Below are 24,278 nucleotides of genomic sequence, written 5' to 3'. Positions count from 1 at the left end.
CCCAGAGTGCTAGGATTACAGGCCTGAGCCACCAAGCCCGGCCTCATAGGTGGGTTTTAAGGATTCTTTAGCTGGCAACTGGTTGAAAAAGTTAAGACTTGCAGCCAGGAGAAAGGAATGCTTGATTTAGATAACGGGGTCTTCAGTCATGTGATGCTGTATCAGACTCAGGTTGGAAAGTAAGCCACCTTATACCAGGTTCATTTAAAAAAACCATTTGAAAGATTTTATAGTTTGTAAGGTGTGACTCCCCAAGTCCCTCAGAAAGGAATTTGGATAAGAGAAAAAAAAAGGTCAAAGTTCAGTCCTCAGTGATCTTCCATCTTTTGCACAATTTAAAATTACATGACGGTTAAAGAAATGAAGTTTCTTTACTTAACTCATGTTTCTCCAACTTTTATCTATTAATCTTATTTTTAAGCCTAACATTTCTAGTTAGGAAAACTCAACTATCAAAAAACCAGATTTCACTCCTTATACAATCTCAAGAGGTGAGGACACATATTTTACAGCCAGTATCAACTGAAAACATGCATCCTGTACCCTTTCTTTGTATTTCCTTTATCTAATAAATTCTAGCTTTTGTAAAATCACTTCACATGAAGAGCCTCACAAAAATCCTTAGGTGCTTGTTCTCGGGTAACTCCCAATGAGCCGGTCTTGTGCAGAATGAAAACTCCTCTCCTGTCAAACTTCAGAAAAGTCTTAATTCTTCCTCCATTCCTTTACCTCCTCTAATTACCAAAAATGCATGTTTAACATACAACTTTTAAGTGGGGAGGTTTGCAGAAAAGTAGAAAATAAAATCACAGAACGTGGTAATACATTCAAAGATGTAGAAAGAATACCACACGTGCTTTAATCTTATTTTCTCCATTTATGGTGGGCATTTTCTATCCCAGCCTACAACGTAATTTTAAATAGTTGCTCACTATCATTTTGTTGTTACGGGACTAAAGGCTGAAGTTTGTTTCCAATTCGCAGCTATTAAATATAGCACGCGAGACAAGCATCTCTTTAACCGCGCGCTTCCAGCCACAGGCCCCCAACAAACCAAAAAGGGGGCCGGCTCCATTTGAATTTCTTTGATCATTTTTGAGGGGAATCATTTTTTCACGTGCGTAGTTTGTGGTTTTTGTTGTTCTGGTCCTTTGCGTCGCTTTCTACTGAAGCCTTTTGGGTTTTATTCTTCCCCCACGTCCCTTTCATTACAAACAACCCCGCCTGGCCTCCTCGCACCGCCCCCCACACGCGGGCCCTACTCGGCTCTTCCGCCGCAGCCTCCGCGCGCGGCTCTCGCTCCTCCCCAACGCCGCGCGCCTGGTAGGCCCGGGCGGGGCGAGGTTGCCTCCACCGCGCAACCTCGCGCACGCGCACCAAGCCCGTCCCCGCGATTCACCCTCGGCAAAGGCCGTTCGCAGAGCCGGAAGTACTCGCGGGGCGGCCGGGGCGGCCGGTCGCGGACTACACTTCCCGAGGTGCCGCGCGAGTGTTGCCGCCGGCACGCGACTACACTTCGCAAAACGCCGCGCGAGGCATTGCTCGAGACTCGGCAAACGGCCGCGGACTACACTTCCCGACGCGCCGCGCGAGGTGTTGCCTTCGGCCGGCCGGGGGCGGGCCGACGCGGGAGTTGCGGACGTGAGGCATGAGCGGCGCCCTCCCCCGGCCCGCGCGCGTCCTGCCGCCTACCCGAGCGCGGGTCGCGCGGCGCGGGGCCTAGCGGAGGGCATCGGAGGCCTCGGCGCGCGCGGGGGCTGCTGCAGCCTCGCCGGAGGCCGGCGAGGGCGGCGGCCGCCATGGAGGTGAGCGGGCCGGAAGACGACCCCTTCCTGTCGCAGCTGCACCAGGTGCAGTGCCCGGTGTGCCAGCAGATGATGCCCGCCGCGCACATCAACTCGCACCTGGACCGCTGTCTGCTGCTCCACCCCGCGGGGCACGCGGAGTCCGCGGCCGGGCCGCACAGCGCCGGGGAGCAGGCCAAGGGGCCCTCGCCGCCGGCCGCCAAGAGGCGGCGGCTGTCGGAGAGCTCCGCGCTGAAGCAGCCGGCCACCCCGACGGCGGCCGAGAGCAGCGAGGGCGAGGGCGAGGAGGGCGACGACGGCGGCGAGACCGAGAGCCGGGAGAGCTACGACGCGCCGCCCACGCCCAGCGGCGCCCGCCTCATCCCCGACTTCCCGGTGGCCCGCTCCAGCAGCCCCGGGAGGAAGGGGTCCGGAAAGAGGCCGGCGGCCGCGGCCGCCGCTGCGGGCAGCGCGTCTCCGCACAGCTGGGACGAGGCTGAGGCGCAGGAGGAGGAGGAGGCGGTGGGCGACGGCGATGGCGACGGAGACGCGGACGCGGACGGCGAGGACGACCCGGGGCACTGGGACGCGGACGCAGCCGACGCCGCTGCCACCTTTGGGACCAGCGGTGGGGGCCGCCCGCACCCCCGCGCGCTGGCCGCCGAGGAGATCCGGCAGATGCTGGAGGGCAAGCCGCTGGCCGACAGGATGCGTCCTGACACGCTGCAGGACTACATCGGGCAGAGCAGGGCTGTGGGGCAGGAGACCCTGTTCCGCTCGCTCTTGGAGACCAACGAAATTCCCTCGTTCATCCTGTGGGGGCCACCGGGCTGCGGCAAGGTGAGTGCCGCCTTGGCCAAGGGTTCCCGCGTAGTGATGTCGGCGGATGGGAGTGGATGGAGCTAACGGTCAGGGAGTCGTGGGTGCTTCTTCCAGGCGGCGGGGCGGGATGCTGTCCGCAGAGAATCCGCCTGGCTTGTGAGGCCTAGGGGCGCAGACACCGTCTGAGCTGGGCCAGTGCTTGGTCCACAGGTGGGTTCTGTGACAGACGTGAAAAAGACACACCTCTCGGGCTCGTAAGACACCTTTGCTGTCGTTTTCAAAGGAAGATGTTAATAAATTCATAGGTTTACTAGAAGATCCACTCTTGGATTCTGATCTACCTTTGTATTCCATCGGTAACCCCACCCCAGACTTTTAGTGACCCAATTCGCAAGGAAACAGCGTGCTACAAACATCGTAAAGGAACATTTGTACATTTCATTCGTATGTATGTAGGTTCAGCCTTGAAAAAAATAATCAAATTCTTTTTATTTCTATTGTGCTTCCTTCCCCTCCCACTAGTTGGTTTAACAGACTGATTTTCATTTATTCTTGAGAATAATATACATTTATTTAGCAGGACTAATATAAGAACTTTTTCATCTGCAAGCCGTTTTCGTCTAGTATTTTCATAACTTTTCTCATAACGTCTTGTTCTCTAGAGAAGAAACACGGATGCATTTTGGTATCAGTTTTATGTATCATTGTTAAGGATTAGCATAAGTCCAGAGGAGAGCAGTTAGGATATTGTGGGGCTAGAAAACATGACATTGGAAGAACACTTGAGAAAAAGTGGAGCAATTAAGTCTGAAAAAGAAAAAAGAAAGCTAAGAAGTGCTTAAATATAGAATGGTCTTTTATCCAAGGTAAGAGAAGGGAGAAGGAGCACCAGTGAGTGAAAGGCAGACTTCAAGATCAGAATGTGAAGAGCTCTTGCAGTTTTCAGATTCAGACTCCATCGTATACAAGGGCTTTTAAGATTTTTCTCCGATTTTTCTTTCCAGCTTCATCTCTGGCAACTTAACCACACCTCCCTTTACTCCTGGGATGCATCTTGCTCTTTTTGTACCTTCTTGTGTGCATGCACTCATGCTTTCTCTTTGGCCGGGAATAAACCGGATCTGTGCCAAATAACATTTTGTGATGGTGGTGGAGTTGTTGACATCTGTCTGACCATGGATTTAGCTGTTAGCCCATTTAAGGGATTGAGCAGTAGCATTCTTAGTAACTGTGAAGTCTTTACATTAGATCATGAGAGTGGATAATCAGCTGTTGGTGGTCCCAGATAGCAAGGAAAAGGTCCCTAGGGAGATGAGGGGGTGAGCTCATCTTACCCGCCACACAAGAGTTTCTGCGGTCCAGGCTGCTCAGTGAGATGGTTGGTGATCAGTCACAAGCCTAGGCATATGTGGCATGGGAGCCCGATTCCAAAAGTTGAGTAGGCTGGGATTTGGTAAAGAAGCAACCAGTGTCTAATGGTGCCATGCAACTTTTAGAAAATAAAGTGCCACCTTTCCCTTCAGGTGCAGATTTGTGCCTTTCATTAACAGTCTTCAGTTTTTCTTTATTCCCATCCTTACTATAGTGCTAACAGTGGCAATGACAGGATATGCGTGTTTATTAAGTGCCAGGTACTGAATGGTGCTTTCCTTGTATTTCTTTAGTTTTCGGGTAAACGCTAATGTGACTGAAGGGCTCTTGTTCATATCCTACCAGATTGGACATGCAGAAGTGGCATGCAGTCATTCCAAATGCTAAGTAGTTGTCACTAGTCTCTCAACTCAGAGGTTCCTTCACTCTCCTTTTCTCAGCTGCTCTGCTTCCTGCTTGAGCTGTGGTTCTGTGATCGCTTCTACACCTAAGTCCTGCCGCAGCAATGCTGTCTTGGCTGGAGGAGGGAGAATTTTCTTTTCTCTTTGGTGAGAGGTCACAGCTGTCACCCAGGCACTGCTAAATCAAGACAGCCGCTCTTTACTGGGATTCCAAAGATCTTAAAGAGTCCCCAAGAAAGGAATCAAAGGAGGTTAAGGACAAAGGAGAAAAGGTCAGGATTAGCCTAAGATTTCGCTACTTTCCTTTTTTATTTATAACGTTGGTGGGGGTTGTTTTCTTTATAAAAATGTGCCGTGGTATTTCGTATTGTATCCGTGCTGCTACGCATTCTTCAGAGTTCAAGTTGCTTGGTAATAGTGCTGGTGCTGCTCTGTGTCTGAACAGCTTTTCACACTGTGTGTGTCATCTTTTCTAGACCACTCTGGCTCACATCGTAGCCAACAACAGCAAGAAACATAGCATAAGGTTTGTGACATTGTCCGCAACAAACGCCAAGACAAATGATGTGCGAGATGTCATAAAACAAGCTCAAAATGAAAAGAGCTTTTTCAAAAGGAAAACCATCCTTTTTATTGATGAGATTCATCGGTTCAATAAATCTCAGCAGGTATATTAACTTCCTTCTACCTTTTGGTCATTGTGAACATCAAATAGAACATAAAGTATGCGAGATCACCTTGAAAAGTGCAATGTGCTATACAAATACTAGGGACTGTTATCATTAACTTTGATGACAAAGAAGCGTAGGCTTGTCATCCCATCTCCTTTTGAGCCTATTTCTCTATATTTTTTCTTAATGTTTTTTGGTGATAAGAAATGCTTTCTCTATCTGATAAATGAAAGGGTTGGTTTATCCCTGAGCATTTATGTCAAAAGCAGCTTTAGATAAAGTTGCCGACTTTTAGAGATTTTTAATTGAAATATTTGTAGTCATTGTGAACACTTTAACCTGATTTTAAGGTCATTATTTTAATGTTTTTTATTTCTCCCTTGTAAAATATTACTTTTTATTTTCAAAATTAAATACTATTTTCTGTAAGTGTAGGCTCTCATCAAGGTGTTACAAAATCTAATCACTATTTATTTAAATAAGTTTCTGAAACAAAAGGGCACTGTTTTTATAAACAAAGCCACTTTTATATTGTTTCTAAATATTAAAATTTTTTTCTTTGATATTTTCTTGCAACTTTTTAATCATAAATAGAAATATTTCACAAAACCCTAAGTATTTTTTCTTTCTAATTTAAATCTTTTTGGATAAACAGACCCTTTAGAGTTCTGACTAGATGTTAGCATTCTAGGTTTCATATTGGACCATTGACTCATCTCAGTATTTCTTCCCTGTAAGACAGCATCTGGTGCTTACGTACTGGCCAAGTTTGTTAGGAAGGTAACAACATGATTGAATAGTTGCAGTGGGAGAGGATTCTGGAAACGTTAATATTTTTGTATTTTCTTACTCTTCTATACAGTTCAGCCTTGGGTAGAAGATACTTTTCTAAGTACAGACGTCATTTATGTTGAAACTGTTTTAGAATTCTACTTAGAGCTATTAGCCTACCATCAAGAGATCAGGCTTAGACACTGGCATTCCAAAAGACGTGTTTTAGACTTAAAAAGAAAGAGTTGTACTCTCCCCAAGTTTGTATGAACATAAAGCTGCTATTCCTGAACTCTAAAGATAAAAATGAGGGAAAGGAAGGAATGGATAGCCAACTTACATAGGATTCTGTAGGTGACTGTTGACTGGAATCACTTTCTTCTGTTTTCCTCCCATGATTAGGACACTTTCCTTCCTCACGTGGAATGTGGGACCATCACCCTGATCGGGGCAACCACTGAGAACCCTTCCTTCCAGGTCAACGCTGCTCTTCTGAGCCGCTGTCGGGTGATCGTTCTTGAGAAACTTCCAGTAGAGGCAATGGTGACTATTTTAATGCGAGCGATCAACTCACTGGGAATTCACGTCCTAGACTCTAGCCGTCCCACTGACCCTCTGAGCCACAGCAGCAACAGCAGCGCTGAGTAAGTTGACAGTGTGCAGTATCTATCCTGGGGGCTCCCACCTCCCAGAGAATCTCCTGGCAGGGGGCCAGAAAGTCTGGGCCTCAGTAATGAGAGGGTGGGAACAGGAGAAAACTTGATCTGCCAGTGATGAAAATAAAAGAGGAGGGAAGTACTCAAATATACCAGCACGGATATCCCTGCAGACTTTTCTTTTAAGATGTATTTTCTAGCCTCCAACGGGTGTATCTATGATTCTTCAAACTTTAGCATTGTTTTGTTCTTCTGGTTCTTGGGCATTTGCTTTTGTGCTTAGGGTTCTTTTCCCAGCCTTTTTGCATATCACAAAGTCAAACTCAATTCTGTGGAAGTAAAGAAATTTTAACTGAAAATGTCAGAGGCTGTTCCTAGCTGTTTGGTGATCTATTTCTGCATCCTGAGTACTATGCGAGTTCATTAGAACACAGGATACATATAATGGATAATCAATATGCTCTCTTAGGTCAGAGGTTTTCCTTTTATCATATATATATATTAGAATATATTCCTCAGATGTCATTTGTTCATGTGTTGGCTGCAATACTGCAGTGGAACATAATCTGGTCTGATGAGAGGCTATTGCCCGCCTCCTCCTGCTGTGGACTCGGCAGCTGCTGGTGCCTGCCCTGAGGCCAAGTTCTGGAGCCACTTTTCTGTGAGGATTAGAGTACAAGGCATAGTTTTAGGTGCGGGGTTTAGGTTTCAGCAGTCTCTCCTATGTGTCTGGCTTCTCCCACTTGCTCCTCAGATGTAGGAAGAATTCCACTATGTCTCATGAAAGCCTTGAAACATTTGGCCCATGGACCACTGGGCAGAACAAACTTGCTTTATTTTGGAGTACAGTTGTGATGGGAGAGCCATTCAGACTGTGACCGAGAGCAGAGGGTGGAACCTGCTGGTATCAGTCAGGCTTACTCATACTCAGGGCCCCTTCGTGTGGTGGGTGCGTCTCAGGGTCCAAGGGGGCCTCTGCTACCCCCTTTTTCTAGTGTAGGCTGAGCGTCCCAGATTCAAAATCTGAAATGCTCCAAAATCCAAAACTTTTTGAGCACCTACATGATGTCAAAGGAAATGATCATTGGAACATTTAGATTTCTGGATATGGGTTGCTTAACCAGTAAGTATGTAAGGCAGATATTCCAGAATCTGAAAAAATCTGAAATCCAAAACACTTCTGGTCCCAACCATTTCAGATAAGGGATACTCAACCTGTATAGCTTTCCGGTAACAAAATTCTCATTGCAGCTCACATGACCACTTGATACATACAAATTGAAAAAGGAAGGGGGGAAATCCTGACATTTTGCTGTGTGTTGATTATCATCATGTATCTAGAACTTTATATCCTGGGTTTTTACTTCTCTAGGGTAATTTTTATGGATCTCATGTCATCAGTTTATGGGATTGAGTTATTTGGATATCCTCAGGTTTTTCTCCCTCTCCCCAGTCCCTGCCATGCCAGAATTTAAATAAAATGAGGACAGTAGAACCATGAAGCTCATCCTCATGAAAAGAATTTCTGCATTTTAAAAGAACTCTAGGTGATTTGAGGTACATTAAAGTTTGAGAGGATCTAGTGAAAGAATTAAGATTTCTTTTAGTTATTGAAACTGTTAGAAAAATGAGTCAGTGATTCTTAATTTGCTAAGATTGCATTTCAGAGAAAACCTCCCATATCAAGCAGATGATTTATTTTTTCCACCATCACTTGTTTAGAAATGATCCCAGTTATGACTTCCTTGGATTCATTTGCTTATTTGCTGTCTCATGTCCCATGCCTTCCTGGGAAGACGGGGAGGACAGGAGCTTGTCCTTCTTGTTCATATCCCCAGCACGGCCCCTAGCACGTATTATGTGCTTGGTAAATGGTTAGTAAATGAATAAAGCCTAGCTTTCAATATAAAAGAAGTAGTTTAATTTTTTTTTTATTGGTATAGTACGGCATAAGGGATATTTGCCCAAGTATCAAGAGCCTTTTTCTTTAATACTGTTGCCCTTTTCACCAACAAGGAAAGTGAAATTAAAGAATACTAAGTTTAGATTGATTAATTTGGTCTGCTTGTTAGCAATTCTAACAATAAGTTAAGTTGGGAGATGTCGTAGGCCACAGAAAGAACTCTAACATAATTGATTACCTAATAGAAGTACCTACCACCCCAATTGTCACAGATAATTAAGAATGGATTGTGTAGTATTTTAATTATTTTAGGTAAAATTTTACTTTCAAATCCCTATTGACAGCAACATATACATTCTTGTGCACATAAATCAGATTTGTTTACACTAATCTAGCTGGAAGAAAAGACTTTTAATCCCAAATAATAACTTTTTCTCTCTGAGAAGCTATGAGTATGCATCTGTATTCTTGTGCCACGTTTTGGTGCCCTAAATAGCACTAGAACACTTAGGAGAACTCCCAGGCCACTGAAGGCTGTGCGGGAGAGGAGGTGAGCAGAGGTACTGGATTTGGAAACTAATACAGTAGCTGCTGCTTAGATCATTCTTTATTGTACTTAAGGAATTGGGAGTTTTACATAGTATACACGTGTATATGATATATTCCCGTGGATTGAGATAAGTATTCTTTTTAAAAATTTTTCCTCTTACATTTATTTATTCAGTAGAAATAGAAGGTCTTGTCTATGCTAGGCATTGGCTGAGTGTTGAAAAGCATATTCTTATGCTTTTAGAGAACGTGCAGTACCATAAAGGCTAGATGAGCAAATCAGCCTACAGTACCGTGCTGTGGTCAAGCCATGCACAAGGGGCAGTGGGGCGTGGAGAAGAGGCATCCAGAATATGTGAATCAAATATTTCCCTTCTAGATAAGGGGAAGCTGAGTTGAGTTGTGAAGTTGTTAAGCAGTTTTGCTGGATAAGATAGAAAGCTCATTATCCATGCCATAGTTCCTTTGGTTTGTATGGCAGATCAACAGTTTTCATGTATTTAGCTCTCTAAAAGCATTTTGGTCACATGATACAAACAGTGACGCATGCTATCTGTGCCCTGGGTTAATTTTGTAGGCTAGGTAAGTCCATGTTCCATAGTATGATGAGCTTGTGCTACTGAAAATGAAAAAGTAAACACATTTAATCATTCTTTGAAGGATTGTGGATTCCTAGATCACAGGACACATGTATGTTTAAAACCACTGCTAAAGAATTAGGTGTTTGTGGACCAGATAGACTGCATAGTTCTGTGACTGTGAAGAGGGTGAAATGAGAAGCCTTAATTGCCTCCTGGCTGTGTAAGTAGGCCGAGTACCAAGAGTTGGTTGAAAGAGTTGAACTGGCTTCTGTCCCTGTGTAAGGTGCTGTGGCTTTGCGGCTCTACTCTGAGTCTGGGGCTTTGCTCTAATTATCTGGAGAGGGGAGCTTCAGACAAGCTGGCCCCGAAACAAGACGGCTATAGGTGTTTTCTTTTCCTTTTATTTTTTTAAATAAAAGTTTAAATTGTTTAAAATAATCTTTTCTACCAATGAATAGAAAGAAAGGTAATGGAACACCAGAGTACAAGGTAATGGCCAGAATGAATTGTGGGTATAGAGTAGATTTCAGTAGTTTTTCTTAAAAATGTAAAAAATGTTTTTTTTTTTAAAAAAGTACATTGATATAACTGTCATAAAGAAAAAAAGTACATTAAAATGGGGCCATAAAAGCACCAGTAAGCAGAAACAGACCTCACGGACCTTGGATGAGTTTCCTGTATGTGCTATAACACATTACCATAAACTGGGTGGCTTAGAACAGCAGAACTTTATTCTCAGTGTTCTGGAAGCCAGAATACCAAAATCAAGGTGTCAGCAGGGCCACACTCCCTTCAGAGGCTCTAGAGGACAGTCCTTCCTTCCAGCATCTGGTGGCTCCTGGCATTCTTTGGCTTGTGGCCACATCACTCTGATCTGCCTCCATTTTCACGTGGCCTTCTCTGTATCCCTGTGTCTTCTCTCTGTCTCTATAAGGACATTTGCCGTTGGATTTAAAGTGCACCCTAAGTCCAGAATGATCTTATCGCGAGATCCTTAACTTAGTTACATCTGCAAAGACCCTATTTCCAAGTAAAGTCATACTCACAGATTCCAAGGATTAGGACTTATATCATTTTGGGTCTCTATTCAACCCACTACAGACACCTACCAGGTATGTGGTATAGTGTCATTTGGAGAGACATGTGCCTCCTTACGATTAAACAGAAAGATGACATCATCTGTTAAATGTATGTTCTCTCTTTGTAGAGAAAATAAGTTTTGTTTTACTTTCACTGTGGTTATCACGGAAGCAGCTGAGTTGCAGCTCTACCTTGAAGATTAGCAATTCTGGGGAGTGTGCTATTCAACAGTCTGATTAAAATGATTCTCATCCTGATGATAATAGCTAACATGTATTGCATGCTCATGTTATGGCAGGCACTGCTCTAAGCATCTAAGCATTCTGCCTGTCTTATTTAATCCTCAGTACAGCTCTGCAAAGTATGTCTCATTACCTCCTTTTTACTACATGAGGAAACCGAGGCACACAAAGGTTAGGTAACATGCCCAAGACCAACTAGCTTGAACATGATGGAGCCAGTTTTTCCGGCATGTCTCTAACTACTCAGCAACCTCAGTTGCCAGAAGGGGTCTAAGTACCAAATTAAGAGAAGGCAGATGCCACTGGTGAGTGTTGCCATTCTGACCTTTCTCTGAGCACTTCTTTGTGTAAGGACAGTTCTGCATCAATTTGTAACATGGACAAATGAGTCCCGTCTGTAATGTAGCAGGAGGCATTTTAACCAGATCTTTACATCACACTGACTTAGAATACATTTTGGAAATACGTCTCCGGAGATGTAGGAGTCAGTCAGTCTGTGATAAGGTGCACACCTCTGTATTTGAAGAAAGTTCCTCTAACCTGATGCACGTTACTAGTTGAGAACCACTGTGCAGTTGTTACCCTGGCCATGAAATGTTCCTTTGCCTTAATGAAAGAGATTCACTGAGTTTGGTTTGTAATTTAGGGAGGGAGAGTTTGAGCCATATATTTTCTTTGGTTTTGCCATGAAATGTCATGAACGTTTTCACTTGCTTTACTTCTCCTCCATCTTAAACATTCAGCCATCTGAGTAGTGTCCTCCAAATCCTAACATCATCTGATGTGCAGAAGCCCTCAGGATTCAGGTCCCTGGAAGAGAAAAGGGAAGGAGGAGCTTCCTGGATTCCTCTGTCAAGATCAGTGTTCTTCTCTTGGTCGGAGAGGCAAGGCTCTCTACGTCTGTTTTGCTCTAGGTCTTGACAACTAGGAATATCTTTCCCAGTGCATTTATTTTAACCAAGTCTTCCCTTATTATGGGACAGTTTTTTATTACATTATAACAACATAACTTATTTATGAAATATGCTTATTTCCCTGTAGGCTCCTGTGACATTTTGGGCATCCTATCTCCAGAGGAGATTTCACCTCATTTAATCGTAGTCTACCTTTGGAAGGTTATTTTTAAATGCAAAACCTTTTATAAGCTTATGCTTAAATTAGAAATTAATGTTAAATTCTCTAGACTAGGAGCACTCTTTCGAGATCCATTGTGTATCCTAGCACTCTGGGAGGCCGAGGCGGGCGGATTGTTTGAGCTCAGGAGTTCGAAACCAGCCTGAGCAAGAGTGAGACCCCGTCTCTACTAAAAATAGAAAGAAATTAATTGGACAACTAAAAATATATAGAAAAAATTAGCCGGGCATGGTGGCGCATGCCTGTAGTCCCAGCTACTCGGGAGGCTGAGGCAGGAGGATCGCTTGAGCCCAGGAGTTTGAGGTTGCTGTGAGCTAGGCTGACGCCACGGCACTCACTCTAGCCCGGGCAACACAGTGAGACTCTGTCTCAAAAAAAAAAAAAAAAAAAGATCCTTTGTGTAGTAGTTACTTTTTGCTGAGGGGTTTTGCAAGTATCAGTACAAATGTCCCTTCATCATTCTTGGCATGAGCTCTCTCATCTGCTCCCCTTTCTAAGGTCTCAAGCTATTTTAGTACATCTTATTTTGTTACCCTTCACACTTTAGTGGAATAAACGGGGTTTCAAGATACATTGGGTGGCAAGTAGAACCTTCGGAACACCCTGCACAGTATTCTTGACAGTGAATTCATTTTGTAATTTTCTTGTGTGGCCGCTGTGAGTGCTATAAGCAGCCCCCTTTTGTTGCTGGAACTGAGTTGCTGACGGATTCATTTGGGCTTAGAAATACTTTCTTCTTTTGGGTGGGGTGAAGTTTGGATTGTGGATCATACCTAAAGGAAGGAATAAGGACGGAGTGGCGGGGGCTCAGGTGGCCTCTGTCGTGGTAGCACCCTGGTTCCCCTGGACTCCAAACGGAACAGTAGAACGAACCACTTATGCTTTAGTCAGGAGTTCAAAGATGGAGGGAAGGACCCTTTTTCCAACCGCATAAAATGCCCCTTTTTAAAGGCTGATTCACAGTGCTCTGTGTACAAATCTGTGGAACAGTCTGCTCGTTGGCTCCTCTCCTCACGCATGAGGCCTGCTCCCTGACTGTGTGCGAGGACCGATGGAAAGGGCAGCCGTGAGTACCAGGGTGTGCAAGACCACCCGTCTTGTCACTGTCCCAAGAGCACTTCATGCCTCTAAGTGCATACAAAGGACAAATTCATAGGAAAGGGATATATACTGAAATATTAGCGTTGAGGTAGTCCAGCGGTAGGTGACTTTTTTCTATTTTTAAAATATAATGTGCATTTCTTTATTTTTTTTGTTCCCCCTCTCCCCAACAATGTACATTTATTTACAAAGTAAATATTCAGAGGTCTGAGTAGCTTACTTGTTTTTCAAACAATTACTTAATTGTTAAGGATATGAAACTACACACAGTATGATCCCAATTTTGTTTGAATATGTAGATGGAAGGTTGATGGCCGCATGGGTGAGTGGATCATAAAACAAATCCAACAGATGACGTAGTAGTTATTGTTATTGCTAGCAGTAGAGAGGTGGATTTTGTTTTATTTTCTTTATACTTTACATATAACTTTTAAAAAATAAATGTTTTACTCAGAGATTGTGAGAAAATTCAAGTTAGTCCATTCACTGTGCAAATATTGGATGCCTGTTATCTTCCAGGCACTGGGGACAGAAAGAAAGAATAAAACATGATTCTGTCCTTGAGGCTGCAGCATTAGTATGGGGACAGAGAGATGGCGGATGTAGTCACCACCTAACCCACCTCATGGTGCAGGGGACAGGCTGGTTCAGTCAGTTGGGACTGATTAGGGCTCCTGCTCTTACTCCCTTTTCTTCCCTCAATTGTCCTGCTGGCGTTCTGTTGCTAGGAAGCTTTCCAAGGAGATGGAAGGCATCGCTTTTATTTGTTTTGAGGCGGAAATGAGACGCTCGGGCAGCTTTGGTTCTCCCTGCCTCCCTCCCCCACCACAGGCAGTGCGCAGTCACCAAGGGGCAAGTGTGCCCTCCCTCTCGGGCACGTTGGGTGCTGCTCACCCCACTGGTGCCTGTCCCTCCCTACATGTTTTCTTTAGTATGTATTCTGTCTATCGTTTTCTTCTAAATCATCTTCCAGAAAATTTGCTGAACAATTTCTGGTTGAGAAATAGTCCGTGAGCTTTACACAGTGCCGATGATGTGGCCTCGGTGTGTGTTTTCGAGTGCTCTGGTGAGGTCTCTGCTGAGAGGATGCCATCGGGGAGGGAGATGGGTCTCCAAGCTGTGCCCGTGGCTCTGGGGCCCGGTGCGGGCGGTGGGCATGAGTCTGAGGAGAGAGTCGGTTACGGGGCGAAGGTTAGCCAGGTGTCTGACGTGTGAGAGACCCACAGTGAGCAACTGGAAGCCTTGGCTTTGGTGAGTAAGGGAGTGAGATGGGGCAGACGTAGCATGTTAGAGCAGATCTTTCAGGGAATGAAACGCCCACTGGTGTTAGTCAAGTTATTCACCAAGTGAAGTCGCGTGGGTGGGTGTCGGGTGAGGAATTCTGCATTGAGCCCAGCAAACAAGCTGGATCCCCCTTCAGAAACCCCCCGGCCCAGGCCAGCTGGTGCCTGTGGGTTGTTTTTCAGGCGGCTGATTTGGACAGTCCTAATGGATTTATTACATACCGTGGATATTTTCAGCTGACGGTTGATAATGACATGGGGGAACTGTAACTTTGAAAAATAATTTTTTGCTTCACAAATGTACAGTTAGCAGCCCACCCAGGAATTAATCAGACCCCTCTATGTAACGGAATGTGTTAGATACCTTGTTTAACTACACTAGGAGTAGAAAATTTTGCTGAATCAGACGTGAAAACTAATCATAGTTAGATGTTCTTTTTGAAGGTCCAAATTTAGAAATGTGATTGTAAATTTTAGTCTTGACATTTGGAGACAGGTTAGGTGACTTACCCGAAGTCTCATGGCTCAGTAACTGGCAGAGCCTTCTGATTGGCTCCCAGGCTGGTGACCTCTCTGCTTCCCTGTGCAGTGCGTGTGATTAATAACCACTATGAAGAAACCTAGTGCAGTTCCCAAAACGTCCAGAGACCTGCTTCTAGTTCTCTTGTGTCCTGTTGTGGGGACCTGGTTGAACTGCATGCCTTTCAGGCTAATATTCTGGCGCGACGCTGTCTCTTCCCTGTGTGGAAAGTGGTCTGAGCATACCTGTCCCATCAGGTTGTGTGCTGCCTTTGAAACATGTTTTCCACAATGAGGAAATGCTAGCATTTCTAATAAAGTTTTCACCTATGTATAGGCTAGAACCAGAGAGACCACATGTCAACAGTGACCTTCCAGGACATTCAGTGTCTGCTTTACACAGGCTTATATGTGTGAACTTACACAGTGTGATACCCTTGTGACTTTAAAGATCCGGTCAGTTCTTAGTCTTGACAATGCTTCACCATGTTAGCAGCGTGCGTTCAGAATACGGAGCGAACGCCTTGAGCTTTTCTCAGTGACCTCGCTGAGAATTATGAGTTCAGTAGGATGTGCTGCAGAATGACAGGTGTATAACCTAAGCGTGACAGTAATACTGGTTGTGTTTCAGGCCCTCCGTGTTCATAGAGGACAAAGCAGTAGACACTCTGGCTTACCTCAGTGATGGGGACGCCCGGACCGGGTTGAATGGACTGCAGCTGGCGGTGCTGGCCAGGCTAAGCTCCAGGAAGATGTTCTGTAAGAAGAGTGGGCAAACCTATTCTCCCGGCAGAGTTCTGATCACTGAGAACGACGTGAAGGAAGGCCTCCAGCGATCCCACATTTTGTACGACCGTGCAGGTGAGTAACTGCAGTGTGGAAGAGTGAACCCGTGCAGATGTAAGCGTGCGCGTTCATCCTCGTGTCTGCGGGCCCCAAGGCCTGCCCGTGATTCTCGGGGGGCTCTCCATGTTGGCAAGGGCGGTAAGCCTCCCACACAGGGCTGACCTTCCTGAAGAGAGGCAGAAAGCAGAAGCTGCGCTGATAAGAGCCAAGAGGAGTTTGGGGGTTGAAATCGTGGGCTTCCATCCATCTCGTAAGGCAGTTGGACATTTTCCCATTACTCTTTGGTAGAACCTTGTAGAACACAAGCCCTTTTGAGAGCTCATGCATTCATTTGACAGTAAGTCAGTCTTGTGATCATTTATAATGACAGTAAGCAGCAAGAGGACTTTTGCACTAAATGACTTATTAGTTTGAGATTAACTCTTAATTTCTAAGATCTAAAATAAAAATTAAGTTTTCATGGATGTTGATGCTTTTGTTGTAGCTTTTTAAAAAATTTAATTTTGCCATGTGCACTTACCTGTTTGTGTAGAACTGCATTTACAGTTACCACATTGGATACCAGCTCTTATTAAATCCATGACCTGGCCATATTAAACGTCAGTAGCACAGCACATGTGCATGTTTTTATAAAAGAGCGGGGAGACGAAGATAGCGTACTGCGGACGAGGCTGGACTTGCGGTGCTTGGGCATCTGTGTGACTCCGGGTGGAGTCGCTGCAGTAAGTGACTGTGGAATAGAATTTCCACACTTTTAAAAAGCTCTACCGGAAAAGGAAGCTGATAATTGAACATTCCAGATCTCACAGAGGCTGTGCCACATCTACAGTCTTTCCTGATGACAGAGAGTCCTTACCGGTCAGAGAAAGGGTGGAGGGACTTAAGAATGACTTTGGTTCGGGGCGCCGCCTCTTCATGAGTGAGCGTGCTTGCTGCACGACGTTGGGAGGAGAGACTGAAGCTTTTCAGCCTCAGTGCGCCTCTGCTGAGGGTAGCGCGGGGGTGTTAATTAGTGCTGAGGACAAATGGACACATTGAACGAACAGTCTAGTCTGCATCCTGACGCGAACGTGCCTCTCAGCAGGCCTTCTCGGATGGCCAGCTTTGCCTTGTGCTGCTGAGTGTCGTGAATGCTTGAAAAGGAAGACACTCTACATGCAGAGCCCTACTTTCGGCCAGATACAAAAATTGGATATAAGAACAAAATGAAAATTTTTGAGGGATAAAAAATTCCCACATGCTGGGCTCCCCACCGTTTCTTGGCGTGCAGCGGCAGTGGTCTTTCTCCCTTCTTGTAGGCGTCCCAAAGGAGACTTGGTTTTGACTGGACTGACTGGGACCGCTCTTTCACATCTCATCCAGCTGTCAGCTGAAATCCATGTAACATGGCATTCGCTAACACTCAGCTATTGAGTTTTTTATAGATACTTTCTTTTTGTTGAATCTCAAATAGCCTTAGGAGGTAGCTATTAATATTATCCCCATTTTACAGAAAACAAAACTTGCCTAGGGTCACAAAGCAATTGGTAAAACCAATCCTCAAGTCTAAGCTAACTGATTCCCAAGACTGTATCCTTCCCCCACGGTGCTTGCCTCCATGCCAGCCCTGCCGTCACTGATCACACCGTCGGAGCACGTGCCTGAGAGGAGTCACCCCTCCACACACGCACACGGCAGACCTTGGAGGAGGAGTCCAGCCTTAGGAGTCCTATTAATACAATGATTTCAAATTCACGAACCAGAACCTCAATTACTTTTGTGCCAGCCTAATACTTCTGAGCCCGACATGGCAGCAAGGGAAGCTGTGGACGAGGGGATCACCTTGTCTCTAGCTCTGAGCTGGGGGGCAGTGGAGGCCACCTAGTGCCACCGCCTCGAGAACCCCGCATTCTACACATCTTCCCACTGTCGGTGTGCTCACGCACCCACCCCACTATGTCATGTCTGCCCCACAGTGGATCTGCAGACAGGTTCTGGAAAAAGGTTATCTTATAGGCTTTGTTCCATAAATAGAGATGGTGGAACCATTGCCTTGGAAACTGTTAGTTTATACTCTTGGGCCTTTTTATAACTCTAATGAGACAAAGTCCCACCCCCGGAGCTTTTATTATTTCTTTTAATGTAACCTAATATATAGTTACCCACTAGGACGATCCAGTAACTAGTTCAGATGTTTCTGCTTCAGAGTGAAGAAATTTCTAGTAAGAACAAACTGTCTGCCATGCATTGACATCAGGGTTCTGTATAAAGTCAAATTTCAGGTTATAAAGTAGTACAGGATAAAAGCAAAACTGAAAGGTAGTGTAGAATGATAATAGTGTCTGACACCGATAGGATGTTTCTATAGTGATTGCTCTGTGCCGGGCATGTGCTATTTAACGCAGCTCTGTGAGGTAAGTGGTCTCATTATCCCCATTTTACAGATGAGAAACCTGAGGTGCAACCACGATCAGTAACTTGCCTGTGGCCGCATGGCTAGTTTGGGGCCAAGTGCAGACTCCTGCCCCAGAGCCCCTGCTCTTGCCTGCCGTGCTGGTGGTATTGCCTCCCCCATGACCCCAGTAAAGGTGGGAGAAGACGAGTAACCCATGTCGGGGGAGTTTAAATTTGACAGAGGGTAGACTGGAGGTAGTTTTTCCATCCCTCCATCCCCTTGAGTTTAGCCAAGCCTACACTCCAGCCCTGCTGCCACCCACCTCCACCCTGCAGGGGAGTAGAGCACAGTCAGGGTCCAGGCCAGGAGGTGGGGGGGTGGGCCAGGACACCCCATCAGTCAGTGACTAGGGAAGCCTTGGGTCAGGGCATACTCGGTGTCCTCACAGATCTGGTAGCTGGGCTGACACCATCCCTCTGCCCTGCTTCTCCTCGGAAACTGGCGTCACTCCAGCCCTGCTGTCAGTCTCTTAGGTCTTTCCCCTTTGGCAGGCCAGCATCTCGTCAGTTGCTGTCTTCTCCCTCTGAAGACCAAGTGTCATCTTACCAGTCCGGTCAGCTGCTGGGATTTGTCCCTGGGGCTGAATGCTGTGCCCGGCATAACACAGTTTTATTGTTGACATTGGCTTATGATGAAGCACAGATCAGGTGCTTTTCCAGGAGGACTGATGCTCGTAGGAACCATGTGCTCTGCTCTCTTGAGAAGGGTTCCCTGTCCTTGAACTGAAGTAAGAGAGGATGGCCAGAGAACAGTGAAATGTGTGCACGCGCCACTGCTTAGTTCCTGAGAATTGTTGAGCTGTCATTTCTTGCCCTTAGTAAAGCACATTTTACTGATTTGTTTCCATGTGAATCTAAGGTAAAAAATGGGGTGAGACCAAGTGGTAAGAGAGCGGGCTGCACTACCTTCGGGTGAGAGCCGTTAGTCTGTGCATCAGTCTCTCTGGGATCCTGCCTCGCAGGTGTCCCCACACTGAGGCTGGCAGAGGGAGGTTTAAATGACCACAGGCTTTGGATATCAGAAAGGTGGCTGGAAACGCCACTGAGGAACAAACGGGCTGTAACAGCTGCCCTGGCCACTTGACTCTCCATGCTGATGGCTATGACCAGGCCCATAGTCGGTTGTCCTCACGTAGACAGTGGGGCACAGGATGGAACCAGAACATGAGACTCACCCTCCGTCCACTCTTCTCTGGCAAATCCACTGGTCCAGGAGGATCACCAGCAAAGTGAACAGCCAGAGTTTTCAGCGGCATCCTTTCCCTCTGAATGAGACCGGGTTGCCAAACAGGCACCCCAGCCCCACAGAGAACTGCTCTGGGGCACGTCCCAGATTCTGCACAAATGGCGTTTGCGCCCTCCTGCTAGGCGTAGCTTGAGGCCAGCTGCCAAACCCCACTCTCCTCAGCTTTCCTAGGGCCTTGGTTAGTACAGGCTTTCTGCAGATCAGCCAGTGGAGTAAAGATGTGGCTTGGGCACCCCCGTGAGCTCGGCGTGAGGGCTGTTCTTTGTGCTGTCAGGAGAGGAGCACTACAACTGCATCTCCGCCCTGCACAAGTCCATGCGGGGCTCCGACCAGAACGCCTCCCTCTACTGGCTGGCCCGCATGCTCGAGGGAGGAGAGGACCCGCTCTACGTGGCACGGAGGCTCGTGAGGTTCGCCAGCGAGGACATAGGTGAGTGCGATGGGAGGGTCTCAGAGCCCCGAGTCCGTGGGGGGTGGTGTGGCGTGATGGGGGGGATTGTGACTTCTTTGTGTGTGAGTCAAGAATGTCTTGGGGCCATGTGGGACGAGTAGGAAAAGATAAGCCTCTGTGCCTGAGCCCACTCATTTATTTCTTGGTGTGTTTGTGCTTTCGAGTATTTGTGTTCATAAAGTCAGCATTTTCTGTTTCCTCTTCAGGAGTGTTTTTACTATAACATGAGTGGCTATTCAGGGTGTTGAAATAAAAGAACTGCTTTTAAATTTGCTTTGAAGTCAGGTGTTCAGATTTTTCTTTGGACAGTTCCCAAGGCAGAAATGGAAGACTCTAGACACTATCTAAAGAAAAAGATGAGAAAAGCTTTACCCTTCCTTGGTCTTATTGAATGCTTTGTTTTCAGTGTATCCATCCATGTGAACGTCTTCATGGCCTTTGTTCCTTATGTTTGTTGTACAGAGTCTCGTTTTTCCTACTAGATGTGGAGTTTTTATCCACAAGAGGACAATTCTTGATACCACACAGTAACCACTCACTAAATATTTCTTGAATAAGTTCATGTGATCAGAGACCATAGATACGTTGCTGACTGGGATCGTTTCGGTCACTAAATCCACAAGCAATGGTGGTCCCCGGTTGCCTGCATGTGGACAGGTCAGGAGGACAGTGTGTGTTGTGACTGAAACTCTCCTTTGTCTCTCTCTGTGTGTGGCAGGTCTGGCGGACCCATCTGCGTTAACACAGGCAGTTGCTGCCTACCAAGGCTGTCATTTCATCGGCATGCCTGAGTGCGAGGTAAGGTGACCGGCTCAGTGCTTTGCGAACCCCTTCCTTTCTCTTGGGCTCCGTCCCCTCGTGGTTTTGAATATATGTCCCTCCTTCACCAGTGACGTATTGGACCCGTTAAATAAGCTGCTTGGCTTTGAATTCCCGTTGTAGAATCTTAGATTCCTAGAGAAGGGACACCTTCAATGTCAACGAGGTCATGTCTCCAAACTCTAGGAGTTCTGGGGTTCAGGGGAAGTGCTCCAGGTTTTCTGGGGGCCAGAGAAGTTAAAGCGGCTGAACAGGGTTCAGAAGCCTCCGCAAGTTCACCCCGACACCGAGCACTTTCATATTCGTCTGTTTTATATATTGGTAGTTTAAGGAAAATTTCATTTAGTAAAAAGTTCTTCAGTTTAAAAAAACGAAAACCACTGGCCCTAAATAGTTTACTTCTTGCCTCACAGGAATTTTTCTATGATAGGTGGTTATCCAGATTGTAGGCAAAAAAGGGGGATGGTAAAAGCATGATGGCGATCTGTTAATAATTAACTAGAAGTATGAGTCGTAAAGTACTGTGCAAAACAAACTTTCTGGCAGCTTCCTAGCAGAACGTGTCCTGTGTCGTTGGCAGGTGCTTCTGGCCCAGTGTGTAGTCTATTTTGCCAGAGCCCCGAAGTCCATCGAGGTGTTCAGCGCCTACAACAGCGCCAAAGCCTGCCTGAGGAACCACCAGGGCCCTCTGCCCCCGGTGCCCCTGCACCTGCGGAACGCGCCGACCAGGCTGATGAAGGAGTTGGGCTACGCCAAAGGCTACAAGTACAACCCCATGTACAGCGAGCCGGTGGATCAGGAGTACCTGCCTGAGGAGTTGAGAGGAGTTGATTTCTTCAAGCAGAGGCGGTGCTGACTTTTCTAGGCTATGACAGCAGAAGGATGTTTCTTCTTTTAGGGAGGGCCAGAAAGAAGGAGTAAGTGGATCGTGAAGTCGGTTGCCTGATAGAAGTTAAAACAGACCAACATTGTGTGCCAGAAATTTAAGAGTTCCGTAGGTGGAGGCGCAGTTACTTCAGCTAAATGTGTAACATTGAAATTGTGTTGATTTGCACTCTGTGCAATGGTTATGCTGATGAAAATATCTGGCAGCTTTGTGCAATTAATTAATGTTATAAGGAATTATCTATTTTGTCATAGTATTTAAGTCATAATGTCATTTCAGAATTCAGTTCTGTAGAATTTTTTTTTCTTTAAAAAATGTATATTCTGGGTAGTTTTAATTGGTAAAAAAATGTAATTGTGATTTAATACTGCATAGTGTTTTGGGTATTTTTTTTATATGCAAAGGTCTTACGAGCCAATAAAACTATTTCAAAGTACTGTTCAGTTCTTCAGTGTTTTCCCGCCTGGATGCTAGGTTGTCATCACACTGCATTTTCTGCAAAAGAGAAATCATCACAGGTGAGAAGATTAGAGAGCTTAGCTGAAAAGTCAGTTTATCTTTTTGAAAATTAATTTTAATTTCTTTAAAAGAGTGCATGCACATGGTTTTAAATGGCTTGTAAAAGACTCAGGTTCTCCCCTGGCCCATTCCTCCCCGCTTCTTCCAGTTCCTTGCAGCTCCGTATTTCTAAATAGGTTTTGTTTTTTGAGACAGGGTCTTGCTCTGTCGCCCAGGCTGGAGTGCCGTGGCGTCATCGTAGCTCACTGCAAGTGATCCTCCTGTCTCAGCCTCCCGAGTAGCTGGAAATACAGGCATGCAGCACCATGCTCGTTAATTTTTCTTTTCTTTTTTTTTTTTTTTGTAGTGACGGGGTCTCGCTATGTTGCTCAGGCTGGTGTTGAACTCCTGGCATCAAGCAATCCTCCTGTCTTGGTCTCCCAAAATGTAGGATTATAGGCGTGAGCCGTAGCACCCAGCCCATATTTCTAAATAGTAATTCCTATTTTACTTTCTATGTTTCCAGAAGTTAAATATGCCACTCCCCTTGCTCAACTTGGTGTTCTTTTTCGCCGGACTCCTTAATGGCCATTTTTACACATCCCAACAGGACGGTCGGTTCTCTTTCCCTGCTTGGTGTTCTGGGCTCCCCCTGCCGTATCTGGAAGAGCTGCCAGCTGTTGTCCTAGAAGGTCCTCTGCCTTTCACCTGAGAGATGTCCTGCTTTCTGGAGGCTCTGCCCTGCCTGCGTGGTGTGTACGCTCTTGCAATGCGCACATCCTCCCGTGGTTGCGTCGGGCTGGAGAGACAGCGCGACACGGGCTCCCGAGAAGGCCTCCCCTCTTCGGGCGGGACCAGTTGCCCCGTAGCCTGCGTCTGTTACCTGAAGAACCTCCCTTTGTCATCGCCAGGGAGCCTGCCTTCGCCTCTGCAGGGCCCGTGCGTTCTTCCTCACGGGGGACGCACGTCCTCTAGCAGCTTTGTGGAGCAAGGCTGTGTGGGAGGGAAAATACTTTTAGACCTTGAGGGACTGAAAGTGCTTTCATTGACTTCGTTCAGACTTGTCTGATAGTTCGGCTGGGAATAAGTTCTAGGTCGGAAATGATTTGTCCGTTCCGGTCCACTTTCCCACCTTGCCGTGGAGAAGGAGGAAGGCACCCTCGCTGGTGATCCTTCGCAACTTCCGCAAACTCTTACCATCTTGTCTTCGTTCCTGGTGTTTTGAAAGTTTGCAGTGGGTTTCATGGGGACTTGGTGGACCTTTTAATCTGGAAACTCCTGTCTTTCAGTTCTGGGGAGGTTTCTTTTTTTATTCATTCAATAAATATTGAGTGCCTGCTTCGTGCTAAGCACTCTTGATGTTGGAAACATAGTGAGCAAAAGAAAAAAATCCTGTGCCCATCAAACTGATGGTGTGAAAACTAATGTCACCATGTCAGATGGTGCTGAGTGTTGTGCTAAGGAGAAAACAATGAGGGACGGAGGTGGAGAGCGTGGGAGGTGTGGGCGCAGTTTCAGAGTAGCCGTGGCAGACACTCCCCCCACCCCCAGAAGGAGGTGTCTGAGTCAAGACTTGAAGGGAGCCAGGGTGCCATTCAGACGCCCAGGGAGAGATCGCCCTAGGCAGAGGGAACAGCACGGGGAGAGGCCCGGGGTGGGGAAGGAAGGCTTGGCGGACTCTGTCCCGGGAGGAGGCCAGTCTAGCAGGGTGGAGGAAACAGCAGTAGAAGTCCAGGGCAGGGATGGGGGGTCAGGTCAGGTGGGACCTTTTAGGTCATGGTAAGGACTGACCTTTACTCAGGGTGTCCAGCAAAGGAGTGTCACGATCAGACTTACGTGTATGGAGACCACTTTCCGCAGCGTTGAGACGAGACCATAGGGGAGGTGAGGGCAGGAGTGGGGGAATCAAGTTTGCAGTTTCCAGGGAGCGATGGCAGAGCAGACCAGGGGTGGTGGTGGTAGGGTGGTGAGAAGCGAGTTGGTAATGAGTAAATTTGGAGGAAGAGCCCTTGAAATGGAAAATCTGGTGACAGATGGTATGTAGTGCACACACGTGAAAGAGAGGAGTTAATGATGGTTGTCATTTACTGAAACTGTAACATACCAACTTGCTTCTAAGCACTTTGCATGAACTAATTATTTGAATCCTCTTAATAACTCAGTAAGCCAAGACAACCATTACTTACATTTTCAAGATAAGAAGACTGGGGCACAGAAAGGTTTAGTAAAGT

The 24,278-nt window shown here is 46.2% G+C and overlaps 2 protein-coding genes across 2 annotated transcripts in view; one reads left to right on the top strand and one right to left on the bottom strand.

Moving 5' to 3' along the window:
• Positions 1-1,801, bottom strand: part of LOC105816053 (neudesin-like) — an 11,875-nt gene extending 10,074 nt beyond the window's left edge. Inside the window, exon 1 of the mRNA XM_012651368.1 lies at positions 1,693-1,801. Coding sequence (XP_012506822.1) covers positions 1,693-1,801 — 109 coding nt within the window. The remainder of the gene's footprint in view (positions 1-1,692) is intronic.
• Positions 1,552-21,985, top strand: WRNIP1 (Werner helicase interacting protein 1). The gene is made up of 7 exons (XM_012651380.1): positions 1,552-2,624; positions 4,855-5,046; positions 6,223-6,464; positions 15,500-15,729; positions 19,668-19,823; positions 20,563-20,642; positions 21,244-21,985. Exons 1-7 carry the CDS (start codon positions 1,800-1,802, stop codon positions 21,517-21,519), a joined length of 2,001 nt encoding a protein of 666 aa, XP_012506834.1. The 5' UTR covers positions 1,552-1,799; the 3' UTR covers positions 21,520-21,985.
• Positions 21,986-24,278: the final 2,293 nt, after the last annotated feature.

The sequence above is a fragment of the Propithecus coquereli genome, unplaced genomic scaffold (assembly GCF_000956105.1).
Source record: "Propithecus coquereli isolate 6110/MARCELLA unplaced genomic scaffold, Pcoq_1.0 Scaffold354, whole genome shotgun sequence".
NCBI classification, from domain to species: Eukaryota; Metazoa; Chordata; class Mammalia; order Primates; family Indriidae; genus Propithecus; species Propithecus coquereli.
The sequence above is the reverse complement of the archived record's forward strand: the minus strand, read 5'-3'. Positions and strand labels throughout refer to the sequence as shown.

Bases quoted from the DNA above. Each gene is read 5' to 3' on its own strand.
- WRNIP1 (XM_012651380.1), top strand. From the start codon at position 1,800: ATGGAGGTGAGCGGGCCGGAAGACGACCCCTTCCTGTCGCAGCTGCAC. The intron at 6,465-15,499 runs GTAAGTTGACAG...GTTGTGTTTCAG, and splicing joins AGCAGCAACAGCAGCGCTGA to GCCCTCCGTGTTCATAGAGG. The intron at 15,730-19,667 runs GTGAGTAACTGC...TTGTGCTGTCAG, and splicing joins CATTTTGTACGACCGTGCAG to GAGAGGAGCACTACAACTGC.